We start from the raw sequence: 27,056 nt of genomic DNA, 5'->3' as shown, positions 1-27,056 counted from the left end.
TCTCAGCAATCATAGGCGTTAAATAATAAAGAAAAAAAAGACAAAAAAAAGGACAAAATAAAACAGAAAAAAAAAAGAGAGAAAACAAAAAAAAATAGAAAAAAAGAAAAAAAAAAGAAAACAAAAAAAAATATATATATATATTTAGAACCCGACACAGGTAGGGGTGGAATGTACAGACAGGGAGATGCCTGTGCCTTGCTGGCTTCCAGCACACGTGACATACTAGCCTCAGGGTTAGGGAAGAGACCTTGCCTCAAATGAATAATACAAAGTTATAGAGGATGAAATCCAACATATTCTTCTGACCTCCACAAATACTCCCAACCCACACACATGAATAAATAATAAATCTTGAAAGTATCTATCAAGTATTTACTTCAAATAAAATGGGCATAGTAGTAAACAGCTTTAATCCTAGCACTTGGGAGGTAGAGCCAACTCTACTTACTGTTTAGTTCAAAATCAACCTATTCAATATAGCAGGTTCCAAGCCAGTAAAGGATATATTACCCTATCTCAAAAAATAAAATAAAATGGCCGGGCACTTGAGAAGCAGGCAGATCTCTGAGTTCCCAACTGGGAAGCAGTGCCACACACTTTTAATCCAAGCCAGCCTGATCCAGGAGATCCAGAGCTAAAGAGAAACCATATGGTTAAAAAAAACCCTAACCCTAATCCTGCAACTACCAAAAACCAAACAAGAAAACTACTATACAGCTCAGTGGCTAGAAGCAGATACTGCTCTTACAGATGACCAGAGAGCAGTTTCCTGCACCTCTAGCTGAGGCAGGCTCACAACTGCCTGTACTCCATCTTCAGGTTATCGTACACATCTGGCCTCTTCAATCACCTACACTCACATACTTTTTCTTTCTATTTTTAAATTCAATTTTAATTAAAAAACATAAAGGTATAATAAACATTTTCCACTAGCTTCTTTATTTTCTTTTCTTTTTTTTTTTTTTGGTTTTTTGAGACAGGGTTTCTCTGTATAGCTCTAGCTGTCCTGGAACTCACTCTGTAGACCAGGCTGGCCTCTGCCTCCCGAGTGCTGGGATTAAAAGTGTGCGCCACCACGTCCGGCTAGCTTCTTTATTTTCAGTTATATTTTATTAATAAGTATCTAGAAAAGTTAAATAAATTAGAATACATTTTTATTCATTTAATGCAACTGCTGAAAGATTAGCCAAAACAGAAACTTCCACTGTCAACAGCAATGCAGGAATATATCATTTCTGTTTTAACATAATATATATGCCCCTGTTATGATATTCATTTTGTTTTTTTAAATTTTATTTATTTAATGTATGAGTGCTCTGCTGCATATATATCTACCTGCCTGAAGAGGACATCAGATCCCCCTTCAGATTGCTGTGAGCCACCATATGGTTGATCTCATGATCTCTGGAAAAGCAGCCAGTGTTCTCTTAACCACAAAGCCATCTATCCAACCCATAATGTACATTAAACAATTAGCATGACTATTTTTTCCCAGATTTATATAAACTTTTAGAACATAGATTACCTAAAATTCACTCTTAAGTTCTATAATCATACTTATAAGCAGGTTTCTCTTTCTCTTCTTTTTTGTGTTTTGTTGTGTTTGTTTTTCAAGACAGGATTTCTATGTAGCCCTGGCTGTCCTGGAACAACCACTGTAGAACTACATATCTGCTGCCTCCCAAGTGCTGGGAATTAGACAAGAGTTTCTCACAGCACTTTCAAGCACAGAGCACCTACTCACCTGACCCAATAGCTAGGTGCTTGTTTGATGGGACCTCAAACCTTTACACCTTTCTATCTCTGCATATCACTTAAGGGGACTGAAAAATTGTCTCAGCTTATTCTTGTAGAGAACCCAGATTCAGTGCCCAGCACCCACATGGTGACTTACAACAATGTGGAACTCAAGTTTAAGGGGATCTGACATCTCTTCCAACCTCCAGAATCACCAGATTCTGATCTCATGAATCCTACATATATAATATATATGTATGAGAATGAATGAATAAAGAGGAAAAAAGAGAATGGAAAAAGATGAAATTTAAAAGACAAAAAGAGGCAAGTGGTGGTGTTTCACTTTAATCCCAGCACTTGGGGGCAGCAGGCAGATCTGAGTTCAAGGCCAGCCTGACCTACAGAATTAAGAATTAGTTCCAGGACACCCAGGGCCACACAGAAAAACTGCCTTAGAAAAAAAACAAAAAAAAACCAAAAAAACATAACTATCTATGTCAAATCTACCAAAATCTCCAAAAAGTAGAAAGGCTAAAACTGATTCAGCATGTAGAAGAATAACAGAAAATGATTCAACTAAATTATAGAGAGCTTTGTTTATAAAACAAGAGAGAATAATTGTATATGTTGAATAAATTTTTAAACTTCTTATAGATGCTACCCAGTCACTGAAGAACAGTATATTCAGTATCATTAGCACCAGAAAAAGTCACGTTGAAGAAAACTAAATTTCAATATAAATCATGTTCAAGAGTAACATAGCACCTGCCTGTTTGGATGTCCTTCCAGAGAACCCAGGATTTAGAACTGTCCTCAAATATGATGAAGCAGCTCTGTTTCAATATGTTTATCTGCAATACAGAAGAAATCAGTAACCCCTGAAAACTGTTAAGCATAAGGTTAACTTTTAAGTTATGACAATGAGTAATGGAAGTACAGCAGAAATGTATTAAGGTAACTTGCCTTTTTGATAGTTCCAAGATAAAACAAGCCATCTGACCATCTAGCTAAGACATCTTGACCCTCTTCAAATTTACATGCTGGTTTTTTGGCTTTATGTCCATCCTGTAAAGACAGCTTGTTCAAGGATGCTGAGGTCTTTTGGTTTCGACGTAAAGGAGACCGCTTGTGGACCAGTGAATTACCTGCTCCTGTAGAGTCTCTGTTCAGGAAATAAAAGACCAAATAGAAGACATATAATAAGATTTTATACCAGATGTTAACCAAACTTTTGGCATAAAATCCTTAATTTGTGGGAAAAAAAAAAAAACAAATAACTCAAATAACAAGTACTTTCTAAGTAGATGTAAATAAAACAAAAGAGCAATAATTCATGATACTTGCTCACTGAGTCCCTAAGCCAGGACTCAGAAGTCATTTCTGTATGGGGTAACTGCCTCCTATATAACAGCTAAGGACCACTAAGCAGGGTCGCACAAGGGAAAGGCTAGCACAGGCCACTTACAAGTACCACACCAACTTAAGCTACATATTTGGGACCCTGGCCTTTAAACAGATGAGGATTTAAGCCTTAACTTCTTAGCTTAGACCACAGGTAATTAAGATACATGACTTCTGGGGTATATGACTATGTTCACATTCGCTGGAAGGGATGTAACAAACCCTCTACTGAGAATCACTAAGCAAAGAGGGAAGAATAAATCAAAATATACACTTAATTTTTTTTAAAGTTGATAATTGATCAGGTGATAAGCTGAGCAGATAAAGGCACAGGCCAACAAGCCTGACAACCTAAATAATAACCAGAACTCAAAAAAAAAAAAAAAAAAAAAAAAAGACTTCTGCATTTGTCCTACCTATACATGAGTACACAAAATGAATGTAATTAAAATTAAAACTTCAGTGAAAACTGGAAGATTTTACTTCTTAAGCAATGATCCCAAATGATACACTATAAAATCATTATAACTTACATATTAAAAAAATTGTGAATATAGCATGCCACCTATTTATTTTTTTAAAAAGTTTATGTATATGGGTATTTTGCCTGACTGCATGTCTGAATGCACATGTGTGGCTAGTGTTACAAGAGACCAAGAAAGGATGTTGTATCTCTTAGCCACTCTATGGGTACTAGGACCAAACCAGGGTCCTCTAGAAGAGCTGCCAGTTCTCTTAAATATTGATTGAGTCATGTCTCCAGCCCCAACATCAACTTTCTTAAAGGACAAAGCAGTGTTTGGCTTCATTGTTCCAATTTTAGATACTTTACTGGTTAACATTCAATGATATGTAAAACTATATAGACAATAAGAGACCATAAAAGTTTAATTTAAAAAAAAAAGTGAAGAGCCGGGCGTGGTGGCGCACGCCTTTAATCCCAGCACTCGGGAGGCAGAGGCAGACGGATTTCTGAGTTTGAGGCCAGCCTGGTCTACAGAGTGAGTTCCAGGACTGCCAGGACTACACAGAGAAACCCTGTCTCGAAAAAAACAAAACAAAACAAAAAAAAAAAAGTGAAAATGGGGATTAAAGTCTCAGTAACTTAGCTAAGAACAAAGGAAACCTGTTTGCAATGTCTAAAAATAACACACATTCTGGGAAACATGCCCATGCTACAACATGGAGCCTTGAAGACATTACCATAAGCAAAACAATCTAAATGACATCTACTGTTTAATTCTGGTTATCTGAGATACAGTGAAACTCATAGACAAGAAGTAAATAGAATTATCTAGGGGTAGGAGAAATGATTAAATGTTTATGGGAACAGAATTTTAAAGTCCTAAAAAGAATTAAGAACTGATTCCTTTCCCCTAAATCGTGAAAAATATTAACCTATGTATCTAACAAACTCAAAACCCTATGAGTTACACAGAGAAACCCTGTCTCAAAAAAAAAAAAACCTATGAGTATAGTAACTGTAAACAGAATCACTGAAAATCAGAAAGATAATTCAAACCAAGACAGCTGGGGATGTAGCTCAGTTGGTAGAATGCTTGCCTAGCATGCACAAGGTCCCTGATTTCCATCCCCAACACAAGACAAAACTAAACAAAAGAAATACAGGTACACACCAGCAATCCCACTACTGGGGAGGTGGAGATAGGAAGATCAGAAGTTCAGGGTCATCCTCAACTACAGAAAGTTTGAAAAGTTTAAGACCAGCCTGGGATATGTCTAACCCTGTATAAATAAGCAAACACTCAGGGTCCAGTGATTACTTCAGGGATCTTGAATCCCTATGTAAGTAACTGTCTTAGTTACTGCACTGGGTGAAGACTTGAGTATAGGAAGCCTCAATCCAACCTACAGGGTGACATACTTCCTCCAACAAGGCCACACCACCTAATAGTGCCACTCAATAAAACACATGAATCTATGGGGCCAAACCTATTCAAACCACTAAATTCCACTCCCTGGCCCCTATAGGTTTATAGCCATAACACAATGCAAAATGCATTTAGTTCAACTTCACAAGTCACATAGTCTATCGAAATGACAACAATGTTTAAAAGTTCAAAGTTCGGGCTGGAGAGATGGCTCAGCGGGTAAGAGCACTGACTGATCTTCTGAAGGTCCTGAGTTCAAATCCCAGCAACCACATGGTGGTTGCAACCATCCATAATGCGATCTGATGCCCTCTTCTGGAGTGTCTGAAGACAGCTACAGTGTACTTACATATAATAAATAAATAAATCTAAAAAAAAAAAGTTCAAAATCTCTTCTGAGATTCATGCAATCTCTTTACTGCAGTCCCCTATAAAATCAAAAATCAGACAGCATATTTCAATATAAAAGGATATACATTACCATTTCAGAAATATCAGAGTTAGGAAATACTAGATCAAAAACCTGCTGAGCAAACTCTAAACTCTGCATCTCCATGTCTGATGTCCAATTCCTTTCAGCTTTGTTGACTACAACCCACTTTTCCCACTCCTGTTAACAGCTTTTCTCAGCAGATATCCTATGGCTTTGGCATCTCGAACATCTTGGGGTCTCCAAGGCAACAACTTCAACTTCACAGCTTCTTGTTCCAATGTCTGGGATTCATACATGATCTTTGTAGCATGCTAGGCTATGGCTGACTCCACTCCACTGCTGCTGCTGTTTCTTGGTGATCATGGTGATGGTACTGATATCTCCAATACTCAGGTGTCTCCGCTGCAACTAGGCTTCATCAATAGGCTCTCTTCACAGTACCAAGCCTCCTGGGTCTTCAAATGTCACTGAGGCTGTACCTTCACTAATGGCCTCTCCTGCCCTCTCACAGTGCCTAACCTCAGCTGCTCTCCATAACCCCTTCATAACTTCAAAATCAGTCCACCTGGGTATCTCTTACACACTACCAATTCCAGCTGAAACAGCTACAACCTTGGCTATTACTGGAACACAAGTTCCTTTGTGCTCTCTGAAAACACTTCCCAGATTTCACCTCAGTGATGCTGGTCTCTCTTCTTAATCACCGTGAACTTCCTAGCTCTAGCTAACCAGCATCAATTGTCCCAGTAGTCTGTCCCTTCTGTTCTTGACTAAAACCAGAGCCACATGGCCTAAGTTGCCAACCAAGTTCTGCTAACTAGAGCTGAAGCATGGCCCCCTTCTTCTATTACATTATCAGAAGCTTTCTGTTTTCCAGCTCCCTTACTGCCTATGCTTGCCTGTCTTGGAACTTGCTCTGTAGATTGACCTTGAACTCAAGAGATCTCCATGCCTCTGCCTCCAGAGTGCTGGGATTAAAGACTTGTACCACCACACTTAGACCTAAGCTTTTCTTTTTAATTCCTTTTCTCATGATCTTTATAAGCATGGCCACTATGCCTCAAAATCTGGATCAAAAAAGCCTGTGTCTAGATCACATGTGCTCTACATTTCTGGACTACAGTTCACTCCAGATAAAGTTGACAACCCTGTGAGCGTGACACACAATCACATCTCCGAAGGTCCAAATAAAAACAATATCCAGGTCACAATAAGGCCCAACATAATAACTATCCCTTATTCAAATGCAAACCACTTAAAACAATAAGCTAGCTGGGTGGGATCTTGCCCCAAAGCCACCACTCCCTTAATTCTATTCAATATCCTGGAACGCAGGATTTAACTCCATTCCACTTCCTGGTGCCCCTTTATTTAAACTTTGAACCACACAGTTTGTACTTTTCCTTAGTTTGCTAAATCTGATCAAAAGGCTCTTCTGAAAGAGTAAACCACAGGACACAGTCTATGGTGGATGTTTTGAGATTTCCTATGTCAATGCAAATAACCTAAATCTCTTCACTTTATTTAGCCTCAAGCAGACTCTTCAGACAAGGGCAAATAGCAGCTACATTCTTCAATAAAATACCGTAAGAACAATTTCTAGGGCTCACATTAAAATTCTTCTCTAAAACCTCTTGAGCTAGGCCCTCACAGTTCAAATTACCTGCAGCACCACTGTCTTCCATGATTCTACTAGTGTAGCCTATTAAGCATCAGATCCTAGCATTCCACTCTTTCCAAAGTCCCAAAACCCACATTTCTCCAAAAAGAAATAACAAACAAAAACAGCTGCATGGTTAGGCCTATAGCAACAATACCTCACTTCCTGGTACTAACTTTCTGTTTCAGTTTGGATTTCCATTGCTGTGAAGAAATGACGAAGGCAACTTTTATAAAGGCAACCATTTCAGGGGTTTAGTCCATTGTCTTCAAGGTGGGAAGCACAATAGCATGCAGGCAAATGTGGTGCCTCAAAGCCCACCTACATAGTGATACACTTCCTCCAATAAGGCCACACCTTCTAATAGTGCCACTCTGTATGGCTAAGCATTCCAAACATGAATCTATAGGGGCCAAATCTATTCAAACCACTACAATAGGGCAGGAGAGATGGCTCAGTAGGTAAGTAAGAACACGGTCTGCTTTCCCGAAGGTCCTGAGTTCAAATCCCAGCAACCACATGGTGGCTCACAACCACCCATAATGAAATCTGAAGCCCTTTTCTGGAGGGAGCAGAGCCAACCAGAGCAAGCAGAGGTCCTAAATTCAACTCCCAACAACCACAAGAAGTCTCACAACCATCTGTACAGCTACTGTGTACTCATATACATAAAATAAATAAAATCTAAAAACCACTACAATAACCCAAACCTGAATAGTATAACTATGAAAAATAAGCCAGCAGAATGCTCTCTAATCCTGGAATGGAAACCACACAATCGAAGAGGCAAACATCCTCAGACACAGTTATACGCTTTGCTATTATGTCAACATACCCTCTCTTTTATGTGATGGTTATGTTCTTTTCTTACTCTCCACTGTATTACTTCTATTACACAGTACACAATCTTAGATCAAACATTGTCATTTTTCATTTCCCTTTGGAGTTTGGGAACTCTTCCTAGTAATAGTTACCTTTACCCTTTGACCTCACTTTTCCATCCTGTCCAAAGCCAAATCCCTAGAAAAGTTTTTAAGAAGCCCAGCACTTGGGAAGCAAAGGCAGGCAGATCTTTCTGAGTTCAAGGCCCACTCTACATAGTGAGTTCCAGGTCAGCTAGTGAGATCCCGTCTCAAAAAGAGGAGTTGGGGGAGAAATGGATACAAGATGGCTCATCAGGGAAATACTCCCCTCAAACCCATATAATCTGACAAGTTGTCCTCTAACCTCCATTTGCACGATGATATGGATATACATCCATACTCAATGAGCACTAGAAATGTGGTACAGCAAGATGGCATAGTAGGTTAACAGTGCTTTGATCCCAGCACTTGAAGGAGGCAGGGGCAGGCAGATTTCTGAGTTCGAGGCCAGCCTGGTCTACAAAGTAAGTTCCAGGACAGCCTGAGCTATACAGAGAAACCCTGTCTCGAAAAACCAAGAGAAATGACCTGTGCTCAATCCTGCTACAAACTGTCCTCTGACTTCGGCATGTATGGCGCGCGCTCATGTGTGTGTGTATGTGTGTGTGTGTGTGTGTGTGTGTGTGTGTGTGTGTGTACATATACATGCATGCCCACATATACACATAGATAGATAAAGTTTCTTTTTTAAAAAAGAGAGAAACCAATTAAGGGTGCCAAAACATATTTAACAATAAAATATTACATTTTTAACAATAAAATTGTATATGTAGAGTCAAAGTGGTATTGTACACCTTTAAATCCCCGCATTTGGGAGGCAGAAGAAGCAGGTGGATCTGAGTTCAAGACCAGCCTGGTCTACAGAGCAAGTCCCAGGACAGCCAAGCTACAGAGAAACTGAATCAAAACAAATAAACAAATGAATAATAGAATTTTAAAGTTTTTTATTGTCATCTTCATTTATTATATGTATATACTGTATAGGGATATGCACACATTGGTGCATGTGACCTTGGAGGTCAGAGGTACCAGACCCCCCTATATAACCAGAATTACAGGCAGTGGGGGACTGCCCAATATGGGTGCCGTGAACCAAACTCTACAAAAGCAGTTTGTACTTTTTTTTTTTTTTTTTCCAAGAGCAGTTTGAACTCTTAACTGCTGAGCCATCTTGACTCCTGGGATACATAATTTGATAGAAAATGAACTCCATTGAGGGCCAATGGTAACAAATGACTAAAAAAAGTTCTTTCTTCATTAGTTTACTAGCCTACAATAAATAAGGCCCTGACTTCACAACTTAGGAATTGGCTGAATAGTTTAAATAATGTAGACTAAGGAAAAAAGACTATTTTCTCCATCCTACCTTCCCAATTTTTTCCCCCTACATATCTAGGAGAAAATTGTTAGAGCCTATACAGCTTAATCTAAATAATCTCTGGACCAGTAATGTGCTTCAGCAAGTATGGTTCTTGCTGCAAAGTTTGACAACATGAGTTTGATCCTCAGAACCCACAAACTAGAAAAAACTAACTGCAGCAAGTTGTCCTCTGACCTCCACATGAATGCTATGGTACACAGGTACCTGCACACACAAAAACAAGTATTTTAAAATGTAGCTGGGCAGTTGTGTAGCATGTCTTTAATCCTATCACTGGGGAGGCAGAGGCAGGTGGGTCTCTGTGAGTCCAAGGCAGTTACAAGACATCCAGGGCTACACAGAGAAAACCCTGTGTCAAAAACAAAACAAAACAAACAAACAAACAAACTGCATTTAAAGTACTTTCTGAGGCTACAATTTCAAGACTCAGATGAAGTTATTATATGGCCTTCACACTCTGGAGCATACAGCCAGTACAATCTATCTAGGCTTAGTGGGATAGTTCAAAAGTGGGAATAGGGGAGTTAGGGGTGAGGTGGTCTGAGAAGAGTTGGGGATGAATATATCAGCTTGATGGCAGTGGCCCACGCCTTTAATCCCAGCACTCAGGAGGCAGATGGATTTCTGAGTTCAAGGCCAGTCTGGTCTACATATAAAGTGAGTTCCAGGAGAGCCAGGGTTGTACAGAGAAACCCTGTCTCGAAAAACCAAAAAGAAAAGAAAAAGAAAGAAAGAAAAAAATTTTTAAAAAAATTAACAGATTGTGAATACATTTAAGGACCTAGCAGCATAGTATCATTTCTCAAAAAAATGAACAAAGTAATCTGTAATTTCAATTATTTTTCTTCAATAAAAAAATGAGTCTTCTCTGCCACCCTGTATACAGTCTGTGTTCTTAGAAAACTGTAGGGCTTGCTTACCATATCCTCACATACACCTATCACACACAATGCATAGATAAACAATACACAGTCAGTAAACTACTTGTAACAACTGGCTGCTTAAATAAAGACTAGATTAAAGGTAGTTTTAATCTAAGGGCTGAAAGCTACCACCCCCCAAATAGGACTCACCTCCCTAGTAGGAACTTTCATCCCTCTATTGTGCCGCTCCAATTTCCCTCCTCTTCTCTGGTAACAGCAATCAGCCATGACACCTCCACCACAATCACGTTTCCAGTACCCTTGCCACTACTCTAGTCCATGATGAACCACTCGGCAGCTAAAGGAAAAAAGGAAGGAAAATCTAATCCTACTTCACACCGCCACCTTGCTCTTGACTCACCAATCTATAAGGCAAAAGGATCTTGCAATAGTGGGGGGAAGGAAGGAATCAGAGCTAAGGGACAAAACAACAGAGCAAACAAGACAAAACCCACTTGATCTAGCCTGACCCCAAGCCCACCAACAAGTCTCATCTTTTTGGGTTGTTTGTTTTGTTTTTAATGTTTTTGAAAGAGGATGTCACACTGTAGCTCAAGTTGGCCTCTGCTTTAAAAGGGCTAGGACTATAGGCATGAGCCACCATTCAGAGCTCTTCTAAACTGCACAAAACTGCATGGTAGCTATATTCTTTCCCAGAATTTCTTCTACTTCCTGTGATGGAAAGGATATAACCTAACAACAAATGAGGGAACCACTCTGGTGGCATCTTTTGGTGGACTCAGATAGTCAAATCCACAAGGTCACAACAGGACTCAGATGCAATCCTGCACCAAACATATGGGGAAGTAATTCTCTTACCTCTTGAGATAGATAAAATAAAATAAAATCTGAGCCTGATGTCTTCTTTTTAATTGAGGAATATACCAACATCTAACATCAAAGAAACCAAAGTTCTACAGAGACCAGAAGGCATAATACAGGCAGATTCAAAGCTAGTACCTCTAGGACCAGAGATGGTTCAGTTGTTAAGAGCAATGGCTGCAGCCTGGAGGTGGTGGCACCCACCTTTAATCCCAGCAGTTGGGAGGCAGAGGCAGGTCTCGAAAAGCCAAGAAAAAAAAAAAAAAAGACGAGGTAGCTGCCTCAAAAGAATAACAAAATAAAATAAATAAAAAATAAAGGAAAAGAGAGGCAAAGAGGGCTAGAGAGATTGTTTATCAGTTAAGAGCTTACCATTGCTTTGACTCACAACAACCTGTAGAAGATCTGACACCTTCAGACCTCTTTTAGGCACTGCGTTTACATGCATATACACACAGGCACATAATCAAAATTAAAGTATTTTTAAAATTTATGTTTCAAGCTGGGCAGTGATGGTGCATGCCTTTAATCCTAGCACTTGGGAGGCAGACAGGCAGATTTCTGAGTTTGAGGGCAGCCTGGTCTACAGAGTGAATTCCAGGAGAGACAGGGCTACACAGAGAAACCCTGTCTCAAAAAATAAAATAAAATAAATAAATAAATAAATAAAATTATGTTTCAGTGTTTTGCCTGCATGTATATGTATATGACTTGCATGTAGTGCCCAGGGAGACCAGAAGGTACTAGATTCCCCTGGAACTGGAATTACAGATGATTGTGAGCCATCAAGTGGGAACTGGGAATAGGACCAAGGTCCTCTGGAAAAGCAGCCAGTGCTCCTAAGTGCTGAGCCTTCTCTCCAACATCATTCATACACTCATACACACACACACACACACACACACACACACACACACACACAGAGAGAGAGAGAGAGAGAGAGAGAGAGAGAGAGAGAGAGAGAGAGAGTGAGAGATTCCCCAACCTATCCCAGTATTTATTTCCAAATGATTGTGTTTATATACTTGCCTTTAATCAATTTCAGACCTACATTCTTTTATTTATTTTTAGATTTATACACTTTATTTTGTTTTGCTTGCATGTACACTTATGTACCACACACATGCAACTTGGTGGTGCCTTTGGAGGTCAGAAAAAGGAATTTGACCCCCTGATGGTTATGAACCACCACCATGTGGGTGATGGGAACTAAGCCTAGGTCCTGTGCAGGAGCAACAAGTGTTCTTAACCACTGAGCCAGCCCCTAGACCTACTTTCTTGTCATAAAAGGTAGTCCACATATTCCAACTCCCATTCCCTACCTTTCAAGTTTTATAAAACTGAGTTACTTAGGCTGGTGAGATGGCTCAGTGGGTAAGAGCACCCGACTGCTCTTCCGAAGGTCCGGAGTTCAAATCCCAGCAACCACATGGTGGCTCATAACCATCCGTAACAAGATCTTTCGCCCTCTTCTGGAGTGTCTGAAGATAGCTACAGTGTACTTACATATAATAAATGAATAAATCTTTAAAAAAAAAAAAAAAAAAAACTGAGTTACTTTACTTCATTAAAACTCCATAGAGAATCTAGAGAGATGGTTTAGCAGCTCAGAGTACTTACTGCTCTTGCAGTTTTGTGTCCCAGCACCCACACGGTAGCTAACAACTCAAAGAGTTCTAGGGGACCCAACATCCTGTTCTGGCCTCCATGGACGCCAAGCAAGTACATGGTGAACATACAGGAAAGCCTAACATTCATACACATAAAATAACAAGTACATTTAAACAACCAAGAGCTAGCAAAATAGCTCAGCAGATAAAAATGCTTGGTATCAAGGCTGATGAGCTATAAATTCTATCCCTGAGACCCATAATAGAAATAACTCTCTGAAATTATCCTCTGATTTCACCTATAACTATCTAACAAAATTTCCATTACTAAACATGAGAATCCCACTTTTCAGTTGTTGGTCAGGATTGTTCAAGAGACTCCTAAAACATTACAGACTATTGCTAACCCTAACCCTAACCCTAACCCTAACCTTAACCCTAAGTCCCTAATGCTGACGATACCATCAACTTCAGACAGTGGGCCCAGAGACACCTAAACTAGAACTGACTAGCTTCATGTTTCCAGAAGGTGCCAATGCAAGCTGCCAAATGAAGGAAGCAACAGTCCTACCCAGCTATAACAGCTGGCCCAATAACCTTTATGGTGCAACAGTGGCATACATACCTTGGTGGTAACCAGTAACCTTCTAATTGGACTTAAGAGCCTACTCAGAGAAAAATCTTGTGTTAATGGAAATCTATTCAACTACCTAGGACTAGTGAAGTCACAGATCTTAGTGGAGAACCTACAACTACCATTTACTTACTAAACCAGCACAATTAATCCCTAACTATATCCTAGATATTTTTACTTATGCCCAGTTAAGTGTAGTTCTCACTCCTCATCAAGAAACTTCGCTTTGCAAGAGATGGGAGACCATTCCATAAAACCATAAGCAAGAAGAAGGGAAGAGGAGGGAAGAAAAAATTAACCACTGAAAATTAAGTAGTAGTAGTAACTGACACACAACCTGTGATCCTAGCACTAGAATCATGAGTTCATGACGACATCGCTACATCAAACTGTCTTAAAACCACCAACAAAGTGTACTTACTATTTCTAGTCACACTTTCTTTTAATTGTAAATACATTTTTTTCCATGCAGTATATTCTAATTATGACTTCCTCTATCCCCAACTAGTCCTAGATCCTCCCCACTAGCAAAATCTACACCCTTTATCTCTCTCATGAGATTACAGGCATCACATCAAAAAAAAAAAAAAAACAGAATAGGACAAACTCTGCCCAGAATCCTTAATATATCCTACTAATACTTCATTTTTTTAAGTTGTCAAAAATAATTTAAATTTTTTTTCCCTTTCCACGAGTAACCGTTGCTTTTAGAGCTCACAAGGTTTCTGCATCAATCTGGGATTGCTGGGCCTTGTTCACACCACGACAGAGCTTTCTGGATCACACACTCTTTGGCTAGAGACGTGGCATACAGTAAAAGGGTATGCACAAAGCTTCTCTAAGGTCCTCTTCTAGACCTGCAAATATCTCAGTCCTCATTGCAACTCACGGGTAGAGTGGCAGGAACATGTAGGAAAGGGACAAAGTGCCAGGTGAGGCCAAGCAATAAATAACAACTGACTCATTCAGTTCCTACACACAGAACTTTATATTGTAAAGATTTCCCTTTGTAAAGAAAGTCTGCTGCTGTTCACTTACTATACTCAGCACTATCATGAAAAATCTTACTCTACTGAGCCACAGTCCTTCGTCCTTTGTTCTTCATGACTTGAAATTTTATTATTATGCATTCAGTATTTTTCTCATTGCTGTGTAAAAAAACTCTGACAAAACAACATAGAAGTGTATATTTTGGCTCACAGTTTCAGAGTACAGTCCATCATGGAAGGGGGAGGCATAGTAGAAGCAGGAGACAGCTATCGCACTGATATCTGCAGTCAGGAAGATCAATGTTCATGCTCAGCTTGCTTCCTCCACTTGATTCAATCCAGGACCCCAGCCCATGGGTATGGTGGCCTCACATAGTCAGGGTGGGTCTTTCCTCCTCAGTTAAACCTTTCTGAAAACAATCATAGGCATATCCAAAGGTATATTTCCATGGTGAATCTGAATCTAATCAAACTGACAATGAAGTTCAACCATCACTTTATGTCTAAGTCCTACTTTTATGACTATATGATTATATTATGATTATATTATTTAGCCCCTTGTAATCATTTCTTTTTTTTTTTTTTTTCAAATGGGGCTTCATGTGTCCAAGGCTAGCTGCAAACACCTATATAGCTAAGAATAGCCTTGAACTTTGGATCTTTCTGTCCCTATCTGCTGTCAAAAAAAAATGCATTCTTGGACTGTAGAGATGGCTCAGAAATTAGGAGTACTGGCTGTCCTTCCAGAGGACCTGAGTTCAATCTCCAGGGCCTTTGATTCCCAGCATTAACACGGCAACTTACAACCAGTTCTAACTCCAGTTCCAAAGGGATAAGCCACCTTCTTCTGGACGCTGTGGGCACTGCTCCCATGTGGTGCACACATATACATGCATGCAAAAACCTTCATATACATAAAAGAAATAAGTTGGGGCTGGAGAAATGGCTCAGTGGTTAAGAGCACTGACTATTCTTCCAAAGGTCCTGAGTACAATTCCCAGCAACCACATGGTGGCTCACAACCATCTGCAATGGGATCTGATGCCCTCTTCTGGTGTATCTGAAGACAGCCATAGTGTACTCAAACACATAAAATAAATAAATGAATCTTTTTTTTTTTTTAAATCTTTAAAAAAACAGAAAATGAAAAATGCATTCATTACAGCAGATTAAATTTTAGAACCACTATAACAGGTGAAAAATATCCTTTATGGGGGCTAGAGAGATGTCTCAGTCATTAAACACACATATTACTCTTGGAGAAGAACTGAGTTTGGTTTCCAGCACCTAGATTAGGCAGCTCACAAGCACCTATGACTCTAGACTGAGGGGAATCTCATGCCTCTGGCCTCCATGGACACCAGCACATACATGTACGCGTTTGTGTTTGTGTGTTCATTCTATCATTCCTCATTGCTCAAAATCAAACTGCATAATCTACATGAGCACTGAATATGTCTGTTGTTCAACAACGGTATTTCTAATATTTAAGACTACATTTGACACAAAGTCCCCAATATATACTTTTTGAACAAATAAGGAAAAAAAATTTGCCAGGCAATTTTTCAATCCCAGCACTTGGGAGGCAGAGGCAGGATTACTGAATTCAAGGCCATCCTGATCTATACAGAGTGAGTTCCAGGACAGCCAGAGAAACCCTGTCTCAAAAAAAAAAAAAAAAAGGAAAAAGAAGGAAGAGAAAAAAAAGGAAAAGGAAAAAAAAATCTCCACAATACACATTTAAGTACAACTATACTTAATGATAGTTACTGATACCCAATGATAGTTGCTGATGTTAACTCAAGATAAGTAATAACAGCAGAGCATGGTAGTGATCTCCATCAGCATTCAGTGTGCAGAAGCAGACAGATTCTGTCTTTTCAAGCCAGTCTGGAATACAAAGTGAGTTCCAGGTTAGCCAGAGTTATATAAGGAGATCCTGCTTCAAAACTTAAAAAAGAAGAAAAAAAAAAAAAAAAAACCTCCACTTAAAGCATTGTCCAGGGGGCTGAAGAGATGGCTCACTGGTTAAGAGCAGTGACTCCTCTTCCAGAGGTCCTGAGTTCAATTCCCAGCAACCACATGGTGGCTCACAACCACCTGTAATGGAACCTGATGCCCTCTTCTGGTGTGTATGAAGACAGCATTAGCGTACTCACATACATTAAATAAAGTATTGTCCAGCATCCTAAAAAGAATCAGTTTTTTACCCACATTCCCTCCCAAAAAAGAAATTCCCAAAAGAAAAATTAAAACATAAAGGCTGAAAATAGTCTGCAGATAACTGCAGAGAAGTTACTATGAAAATTACATGGAATCTATTTGAAGGAGAAAGTTACTTACTGCTAGAGAAAATGGAGTCAAATCAACCACTACTTACATATTCCTAGCTCTACTTTGATCTCATGAGGTACTTTTCAATTACAGGCTTGTCTGGGTTTTCAAATTCTAATTACTGTTGCATGGTAATATCTTCAACCAAAGTTAAATGTTTCAAAGAATAAAACAGCATTCCATACCCCTTTTCCTATTGTTCACAATCACCTCGTATCACTCAATAAATCCATCTCTGCCAAAGAAAAAATTAACCACCAAGGATTGCAGAACCACAGTTAAGAGTTCTGGCACTAAGGAAATGTGTTAAGAAATCCTGGAAATTTTGGCTAAACCCCTTAGAGCCGTAAGTAACTAGGTTGTAAGGATGAATACAAATAATAGGGTAAGAAATTATAATTGAACGGAAGAAATGCCTCCAAATACAAGCTATCTCTTCCCCAGATCAATTCACCTATCATATCACTTCTTCGCATTCCAGGATATTTTCCTCATCCTCCTACCCACCACCACTAGCCCACCACTAGATTCCCCTACCACAATTCCAGCACCCTCTGGTTCCAAACTGCTACTTTCCTTAGCACCCTTTAAAGTGCCAGTCAGCCCCTCTACTAGGCTCCCCGCATTCGGACGGCTCCTCCCCTCGGCTCCCCACCCCCTCATCACCAGGTTCATCCTGCCCCTCCAACCGTCTCCCGCCCCCAGGTTCCTTCCTGCCCTCCAAACACAGCTTCCCCGTCTCAACGATTTATCTAATTCCACCAACTGACTCCCGAACGGGGCGCCCCGCTCGTGCCTCCGGTCCCTATTTTTGCCAACATCTCACGAACTACACCTCCCGATCCATTCTTTCAACATATGCATCAATGCAAAAACACCCCCACACAGGACTCCCCTGCCCAAAGCGGATCCTCCATCTTTCCCTTTTCTTTTGCTTCCTTTCTTTCGTCTCTCCTCATCCCAACCTCCTCCCAAAGAGACGGTCCCCAGGCCAAGGTCTCTCACCTCATTCGGTCACTTAAGTGGTGCCAACCGCTTCATACAGGAAAATAGAAGCAATCAGGTTCCCGTGGGCGCTCCCCCGCGAGTCCGGGCACTCCCTGGGCACCCGCCCCAGCGGGAGCCCTGCGCACACGCACACACACACCGAATTCCTTGGGGACGAGGGTTGGGGAGGAGAATGTGCGTTATCACACCGGCCTCAAACACAGAATACTTCGCTACAGCCCTTCGCCATTTTGGTTTCCCGCGGACTAGCGGTGCATTCTGGGAGCGCGGAGCTACTCCGGGGCCGAATGGCAGCTCTCCAGAGCCGCAGAGGGGCGGGGCCTGCGCGGCGAGCGCGGAGGAACACCGCGCCCTACGTCCCGGACCAGCGCTGAACAAAGAGGGACTCTTTAACGTCGCGGTGGAACTCAGTCCTCCTGCTGCCTGTGCAGACACAATAGTGAGCGCTGCGCTTCCCGACGCTGATGCTTGCGGTACTACGTCTTTTAAAAACAGAGATCGTGCCCAACCTTTCGTGCGGGTCTTTTTAATGCCCTCAGAAATAGGATATTGCTCAGTACATCTTTCTGGGGTGATTTCCTTTCTGATTTTCTTTCTGAAGAAAGGAAATTATTAACTGGAAAAAATACTTTTCTTTTTCCTTCACCTAGAGGCCTGCTGTTATAATCCCCTCAAGTGGGGAGAAGACCCTGGAAGGCAAATTTCGTTCAATGAATACTATCCAAATCCAAACTTATCTAGAATCTGTATGGGAGATTTTCACCCTTTTTTTTTCCCTCTGACAATGAACGAGATTTTTTTTTTTCTGTTTACCTGCATCCTTAATTGTAGTGAAATTTGAGCATACTCTCCTGCAAAGCAGTTGATTGACTGAACACACAACTTTCATAACATTGCAGGCCCAGTTGGAATACATGCTTATATGGAATACATGCTTATATCTTTGACTTATATTTATCATTTCCTGTAATTCAGTGCCTCTGAGCAGCCACTGAAATCTCAAAAACTCTTAGCACTGGGCTCCACTTACCTCAGAGAGTAGACCCTATTGTATACCTGAACTTCACATAGTAATGAACTCTCATACTGTCTTATACAAACACACTAATGAAAAATTAATTTATATATTAAGTGGAAGAAAATATTGGCAATAATTATAAAAGTATAATGTATTGTAATAAAAGCCAGCTGTATGTGCTGGCTCTTACATAGAATCTCTGCACTTGGCTGGTTGAGCGTGTAGCCCAGGCTTCAGTGTGAACTTGAGATTAGTCTGGGCCAGAGTGACAACCTGGCTCAAAAAAAAAAGAAGGTAGTCTGGCCAACCCTCCTCTTCTTTCTTCTAAAATTTCTTAGAGATCTGAACAATCTCAGCTTTTTTTTTTTTATTGTCTTTTCTTATTAAATTGAGAAGTTTTCACTTTAAAAAAAAAAAAACATTTTTACATCTTCTCTTTGGTTATAACCAAATTTCCAAACATTACAACTCTTGCACTTGGGAGCCATTACTAAGTAAAATAAGTTATTTGAGCTAGCTGGGAAGTGGTAGTACATGCTTTTAATCCTGGAACCCTGGAGGCAGAGACTGTCAGAGCTCTGTTGAGTTCAAGATCAGTGTGGTCTCCAGAGCTAGTTCCAGGATAGGTAGGACTACACAAAGAAACCCTGTCTCCAAAAACAAACAAAAATGTTATGAGAACTGTGTAACCACACCATTCAGGGCAGCTAGACTGATAACAGAGAGACTATAGTATAGCAGGTAGTATAAACAATGTGGACATGGGGGTATAAAGGAACAATTCTCATCCCAGCCAAGCAGCGTGCATGCAACACTGTGAGATTTCATAAACTTACTCAGAATAGTGTACAATTTAAAACTTACAGTGGGTGGTGGAGAGGTAACTAATATTGCTATTGCAAAGGACCCAAGACCCATTGCCAGCACTCATATTGGCTGGTTCACAACTGCCTGTAACTCCAACTCCAAGGGAATCCCACACCTCTGGCCACCTCTAGAACCACATACCCCAACACAAACATTTATATTTATGCATATTCATAAATATACATATTTAAAAGGAAAGTAAAAGTTATTTTTATTTCTGGAATCGTTTTATCTAATATTTTTAGGTCACAGTTGACCTCAGATAATTGAAATCTATGTGGCTGGGGATGAAATTCAACTGGCAGGGGGCTTTCATAGTTCCAACCCCAGTACCCGATATATACCAGGCATGGTGATTCTCACCCGTAATCTCAGCACTGGGGAAGATAAGAAATTTAAGGATGTCTTTGGTGACAATGTGTGTTTAAAGCCACGACAGGCTTCATAAGACCCTGTCTCAAAAATAATAATTAGAAAAAGCCCGGCACCATAGTCAGTGGGCAAAAGTGCTTGTTGCAACTGCAGAGTTTGATCCCTGGATACCATGGAGAAGATAGCTAGCCAGTTCCCAAGAGTATTCTGACATCTACAGGAGCATGTGCAAACCCATTCTGTGTGTGTGTCTCTCTCTGTCTGTCTGTCTGTTTGTGGGTCTGTCTCTCTCTCTCTCTCTCTCTCTCTCTCTCTCTCTCTCTCTCTCTCTCTCACACACACACACACACAGAGTAATAACATTTTTTTTAAAACTCTGAAAGAGCCAGGTGTGGTAGTGCACGCCTTTAATCCCAGCACTTGGGAGGCAGAGGCAGGTGGATTTCTGAGTTCGAGGCCAGCCTGGTCTACAGAGTGAGTTCCAGGACAGCCAGGGCTACACAGAGAAACCCTGTCTCAAAAAAACAGGGGCTAAAAAAAAAAAAAAAACAGGGGCTGGTAAGATGGCTCAGTGGGTAAGAGCACCCGACTGCTCTTCCAAAGGTCCGGAATTCAAATCCCAGCAACCACATGGTGGCTCATAACCATCCATAACAAGATCTGACTCCCTCTTCTGGGGTGTCTGAAGACAGCTACTTTCATATAATAAATAAATAATTCTTAAAAAAAAAACAAACTCTGAAAGATAGGGCTGGAGAGATGGCACAGTGGTTGAGAGCTCTGGGTTTTCCTGAGTACCTGGGTTCAATTCCCAGAACCCACATGACAAATGACAAGTGTCTTTAGCTCTAATTCTAACAGGCAAAACAGCAACATACATAAAATAAAAATAAGTAAGTCTTTTAAAAGAGATTGGAGAGATGGCTCAGCAGCTAAGAACACTGAACTGCTCTTCCAGAAGTCCTGAGTTCAATTCCCAGCAACCACATAATAGGTCATAAACTGTGGTGGGTCTGTGTCAGGATCTGATGCCCTCTTATGGTGTGTCTGAAGAGAGGGACAGTGTACTCATATACATCAAAGAAATATAAATCTTGAAAACAAACTCTGAAAGACAAACTGTACATCCAGATGGGTGCCATAATTGAAAACTCGATACGAACACAATCTGCTTTACACTTTGACCTAAACTTTGGCACCTTTAGTCACACAAAAAAAATAATCTAATACTTTGTAAAGTAAAGAACTCGATAACACCTTTACTCTGTGTGTTTGTTTGTTTGTTTAAGACCGGTATGGCCCTGGCTGTCCTGGAACTCACTCTGTAGACCAGGCTGACCTCAGACTCAGAGATCCACCTGCCTCTGCCTCCCAAATGCTGGGATTAAAGATGTGTGCCACCACCTGTGCTGGACACCTCTTATGAGTGTTTGGTACCACAGGACATGGACTGCGTTGCATATTTTACATATTCAAACAGACCTGGCCTGCAGGTTGTCCCGGTATCCCTCAGTCCCTACCTGTCATTCTCTCCCTCAACCCTGAACTTTCCAGCACAGGGGCTGCTGGGCTGCCCTTCCCCCAGAGGCTCTTCCTTATGTAATCCAGACATTTTGGTCTCTCTCTCTCTGCCTCCTCTTCTCTCTCTCTTTTCCCACCCCCATGGGTGACAACCTTGGCCTCCTTCTTCAGGATCAGTGAACTCACTGGCTGGAGAACAGCTTCCCGATAAACCTGCCCAATCTGGCTTGAATTGGCTCATTTTACCAATGTTATGGTCGGACACCATGTTATGGCCTGACCCAGAGAATAGCTGTAGCCACTTTGTTCCATGTCTGCCAGCTATTTCATATTCTTGCTGTAACATGCCTGCCAGTCACAAGAAAATAACTTGAGAGCAGGGTCATGGTGACCACATACCATGTTTGTTCTGTTCTGTATGAGGTTAGCTAACCTTAAGAAATTCCACAAAGCCTTATATAGATAGGACCCATCAATCCTAAGGTCAATATGAACTGTTATGTCTAAAACATCTTGAGTCAGAGCTGACCACTGGGCAGCTCTTCCTGTACCTATGTATGAGCTCACTGTGGTTTTTGTTTCTGACACTGAAAAAAACGCTACTAATAAGCCAAAAAGTTGTGATTATAATGTTCATACCCTGCTATCTCAATGTTCTGGAATTCCCTGTTCACCACTGTCCACCAAACTCTTTACCATACTCAGGACCAATAATCAGCCTAAAGGTTAGCTGATATTTTGCCTGGTAAACCGAATATTCCCTCCTTCCCCTTTAAACCTTTGAACCTGGTTTTTCCTATTTAAAAAAATCTACCCTGCCAGGCGTGGTGACACACGCCTTTAATCCCAGCACTGGGGAGGCAGAGGCAGGCAGATTTCTGAGTTCAAGGCCAGCCTGGTCTACAAAGTGAGTTCCAGGACAGCCAGGGCTACACGGAGAAACCCTTTCTCAAAAAAACCAAAAAAAAAAAAAAAAAAAAAAAAAAAAAAAAAAAAAAAAAAAAAAAAAAAAGGTATCAATAATTCAGCTCACACTAACCAGTAGTGACAGCTCAATCCACTCACAAATGCCATTCAGGAATCAGCAACAGCAGGATTCAAAAACACTATTCACAAACCAGCTATGCCATCAGCCCGTCTGTGGAAGTGGCAAGAAGCCACTAGAATACCATCAGAAGTTTCTCTCTATGAAATTATGACAAAGGATGATCACAAGTATGGTAAGGCATACCAATACCACACAGCATCATCTGTTGGGCTATATTTATATCCTTTCCAAACATCAGGTGTTCTCAAGTGTCTGATCTAGCAAAACATCACATGCCCTTTTTCCATGAGGCTTCCAGAAAAACGCCACGTGTCTGTTCCAGGCAAACCATCCTCCCACATGTCTGCTTCAGCAAAAACACCCTCTCACTTGTCTGCTTCAGCAAAAACACCCTCTCACTTGTCTGCTTCAGCAAAATCATCCTCATCATTTTCAGTTTCCAGAAAAACATCACATGACACAACTGAGACTCCAAAAGAAACCAGAAATTTCCACTTCACATCTTCCTAGCCCTGCTGTGCAAATCATGGAAATTTGTATTGGCATAGAATGTTGTCAATTTAGGTCTCTAAATAATGACAATATGCCTGCTAAAATTGCACAATGATGACCACAAGCCAAACTTAAGAAAATCTATTAGCTCCTTCCCCGTTCATCAGTCATCCTCACCCTCAAACTGTTGTTGCCATTGGTTTACTTTTCTGGTGAGTTCATACAAACGGATTTATACATTACTTACTATTACATACTACCCCTCTTGCACTCAGTATTTGAGGTACATTCACATGGAACTGTAAGTGGTACTTACTTTGAGATGTCCGCGAGTGAGACACCAAGACGCAGATCAATGCAAAAGCAAGAGGCTTATTTTCCGGAACGTCAGGGTTGTCCTTCAATTAGTCCCTCAAGGCGAGCTACTAAGATGGCGACCCCAATGGCTATTACAAGAACTTTTTATACTTTTTAGTGGCACAGGTTTCGTCAGCAAGGTTACAGTTCAATTTTATTGGCTAAGCATATTGACCTTTAAATCCATAGGCTAGCAATCATGACATGCATTTGGACTCCACCTGGGACTTTCCAGAGAGTCAGGTAACTAACAAGTACATTCTAAGGATTTTTTTACTCAAGAATGTTCCTGTGGGTGGAGAACGGAACTTGGCCTAGCCTTGACTCCTGGTGGGAGGGGGAGGCTGTAAGGAGGGTGTGAGACTGGAAAACCCCTAGGGTCCCTCAGAACAGGTCAGTATTTTTGCCTTATTGTTTATGAAAACTACACTGTATATACCACTTTTTTGCCGAGCAGTGGTGGTGCACGCCTTTAATCCCAGCACTTGGGAGGCAGAGGCAGGTGGATTTTTGAGTTCGAGGCCAGCCTGGTCTACAGAATGAGTTCCAGGACAGGCAGGACTACACAGAGAAACCCTGTCTCGAAAAACCAAAAATAAAGAAATACTGCTTTTTTTTAACCTATACATATGAATCATTGCCAATTTTTGGCTATTGTGAATGACTCCGCTATGAACACTTCTTTACAATTCTTTGTGTAGATACTTGTTTCTTTTTGTTGGTTGGTTTGTTAGTTTGGTTTGGTTTGGTTTGGTTTATTTGAGACATGTTTTCTCTTTGTAACAAACCAGGCTGTCCTCAAACTCACAGAGATCCGCCTGCCTCTGCCTCCCAGGTGCTGGGATTAAAGGTGTATGCCACAACACCCAGCTCTTTTTCTCTTTCTTCCTTTCTCTCTTTTTGAGTTGATTCTCTGAGTAATTGCTGAGTTATATGACACATTTATTTGTCATTAGTTAAAACACTGCCAACTAGACATGGTAAGCAAGCTGATAATCCTAGTACTCAGGAGATGGAGACAAAAATAACAAGAGTTGAAGGTCATTCTTAGCTACATAGTTCTCCCTTTAACAAAAGACTAGGGATATAGCACTAACGATTGTTATCATGCCTGAAGACCTCACTTCAGGCCCCAGCTCTGCACAACTGGGTGTGTTGATGAACATAGTAATGCCAGAGCTGGGGAGGCAGAGGTCATGCTCCATGCATAACCAGCTCTAAGTGAGCTGGTATGTAAGAGACCTCAGCTAAAAATAAAAAACAAAAACAAAACAAAAAAACAAACAAAAATGGGGCAGTGGTGGCACACAGCTCAGCCAGCACTCAGGAGGCATAGCAAGCAGATTTCTGTGAGTTTGAGGCTAGCCTGGTCTCTGAGTTCCAGGACAGCCAGGACTAAACAGAAAAGAAACCTTGTCTCAAGAAACTAAAAACAAAAACAAACAAAAAACACACCACCAACAACAAAAAGTTTTGCCTTCCTGCCAGGTGGCACACTAGTGAGACTATTATATTGCTACCATGACAATCACCAACCTTTGTTTACACTGAAAATCTGTGTCTTTAGCCTTCCTTCCAAAGTGAACTGAAATCTAATGACTCTCCAGGAACCCTCCAAGTTTCTGATCCCAATTAGGACTGCTAAAGCATCTAGCAGCATGAACTGAGCAACTGTCTTGGCTCAGAGTCCCCAAGGTAAAGACAACCATTGTTGGACTAACCAGACTACATAATGTAAACCAATTTAATAAATCCCTCTTTAAATATTAAAAAAAAAATACGGTGTCAGAACATAGTCCAAGAACAGAGTTGTGTGAGATTTCTGAGTGCTTGTGAGAAAACCCAAGAACCTCAGTTTCTTCAAAATCACAGAATTGGTTTTTTATTATGTTGACTATGTATCTTGTGGATGAGAGTACATTTAGTTCATATTATTCATTTCAACTGGCTATTATTTGTTTAGATGTCTCTATGGAGAAAATACGTTTTTGCCGCACGCAAATTGTCCTAGTGATTGTATATAGCTTGAACACACGAGAACTTCACCCGCATTATTCCTCTTAACTGTCAAGAAACTACCTTCTGGGGGCTGGTGAGATGGTTCAGTGGGTAAGAGCACCCGACTGCTCTTCCAAAGGTCCAGAGTTCAAATCCCAGAAACCACATGATGGCTNATAACCATCCATAACAAGATCTGACTCCCTCTTCTGGAGTGTCTGTAGACAACTATAGTGTACTTACATATAATAAATAAATAAATAAATAAATAAATAAATAAATAAATAAATAAGAAACTACCTTCTGATGTGAGAAAGTTCAATGAAACTAACTGCTTTGAGGGGTTATATGTATGTGTGTGTGTGTTTGTTTGTTCGTTTGTTTGTTTGTTTTTAATCCAGGGCCTTACAATATGGTTTTGGCTAGTCTGAAACTTTGGCTAGTCTGTTTTTAAAATGTCAAGTAGCTGCTACCCAGGGCAGAAGGTAAGGCCTCCCTCTTCTCAGAGGTGAAGGGGTGGGGGGAGAAGGGACAGTGTGAGGGAGGTACTGAGCTTGGGATATAAAGTGAATAAATAAATTAATGGGAGAAACGTCAAAATAGCATAGTTATTCAAGCATCTGATTCTGCCACCGCTTGGGAGGCTGAGGCCGGAGAACTGTGTAATGTTTAAGCACAGTGTGGGCTACTGAAGTGGTTTTCACATTACCTCTACTTTTTTTCTTTTTAAGATTTATTTATGCCACTGGGCGTGGTGGTGCACGCCTTTAATCCCAGAGGTAGAGACAGGTGGATTTCTGAGTTCGAGGCCAACCTGGTCTATGGAGTGAGTTCCAGGACAGCCAGGGCTACACAGAGAAACCCTGTCTCGAAAAACCAAAAAGATGTATTTATTTGTTTGTTTATTTAATGTATATGGCTACACTGTTGCTGTCTTCAGACACACCAGAAGAGGACATCTGATTCCATTACAGATGGTTGTGAGCCACCATGTGGTTGCTGGGAATTGAACTCAGGACCTCTGGAAGAGCAGTCAGTGCTTTTAACCACTTAGCAATCTAATCTCCCCAGCTGTACTTTTCTTTTTAATGGTTGTGTTTTGTTTTGTATTTTTGAGACAGGGTCCAGGGTAGCCTAGATCTTATCTCTCTGCCTCTGCCTCACCACCTCTCTCTCAGTGAAGATACCGTGATGGGTTAAGAAATACCCCCCCTAGCCGGTCGTGGTGGTGCACGCCTTTAATCCCAGCACTTGGGAGGCAGAGGCAGGCAGATTTCTGAGTTCAAGGACAGCCTGGTCTACAGAGTGAGTTCCAGGACAGCCATGGCTACACAGAGAAACCCTGTCTTGAAAAAAAAAAGAAACACCCCCCCCATGGGACTGGTGAGATGGCTCAGCAGTTAAGAGCACTGACTGCTCTTCCAAAGGTCCTGAGTTCAAGTCCCAGCAACCACAAGGTGGCTCACAACCATCTGCAATGTGATCTGATGCACTCTTCTGGTGCATCTGAAGAGAGATACAGTGTACTCATATAAATAAAATAAATCTTAAAAGAAAAGAAAAGAAATGCCCCCCCATAAGTTCAGGCATTTAAATACTTGGTCCCATTTGATGGCATTGTTTGGGAAGGTGA

At 40.8% G+C, this 27,056-nt stretch overlaps 1 protein-coding gene across 7 annotated transcripts in view; it reads right to left on the bottom strand.

The window, feature by feature from the left end:
• Positions 1-18,022, bottom strand: part of Mtf2 (metal response element binding transcription factor 2) — a 46,585-nt gene extending 28,563 nt beyond the window's left edge. The window contains exons 1-6 of one of the 7 annotated variants that reach the window (XM_029545041.1): positions 17,748-18,022; positions 16,185-16,298; positions 14,620-14,818; positions 10,504-10,651; positions 2,704-2,805; positions 2,510-2,591 (exon numbers count right to left, since the gene is read on the bottom strand). In XM_029545041.1, the coding sequence (XP_029400901.1) occupies positions 2,510-2,591; positions 2,704-2,805; positions 10,504-10,581 (262 nt within the window). In that variant the 5' untranslated portion in view covers positions 10,582-10,651; positions 14,620-14,818; positions 16,185-16,298; positions 17,748-18,022. Of the gene's footprint in view, positions 1-2,505; positions 2,592-2,703; positions 2,903-10,503; positions 10,652-14,619; positions 14,819-16,184; positions 16,299-17,747 lie in introns of those variants that run through there. The other 6 variants (XM_029545039.1, XM_029545040.1, XM_029545042.1 and 3 more) reach the window with 6 other exon arrangements.
• Positions 18,023-27,056: the final 9,034 nt, after the last annotated feature.

This window comes from Mus pahari, chromosome 13 (assembly GCF_900095145.1).
Source record: "Mus pahari chromosome 13, PAHARI_EIJ_v1.1, whole genome shotgun sequence".
NCBI lineage: Eukaryota > Metazoa > Chordata > Mammalia > Rodentia > Muridae > Mus > Mus pahari.
Note: the sequence above shows the minus strand (reverse complement) of the source record. Positions and strands in the feature narration are given on the sequence as shown.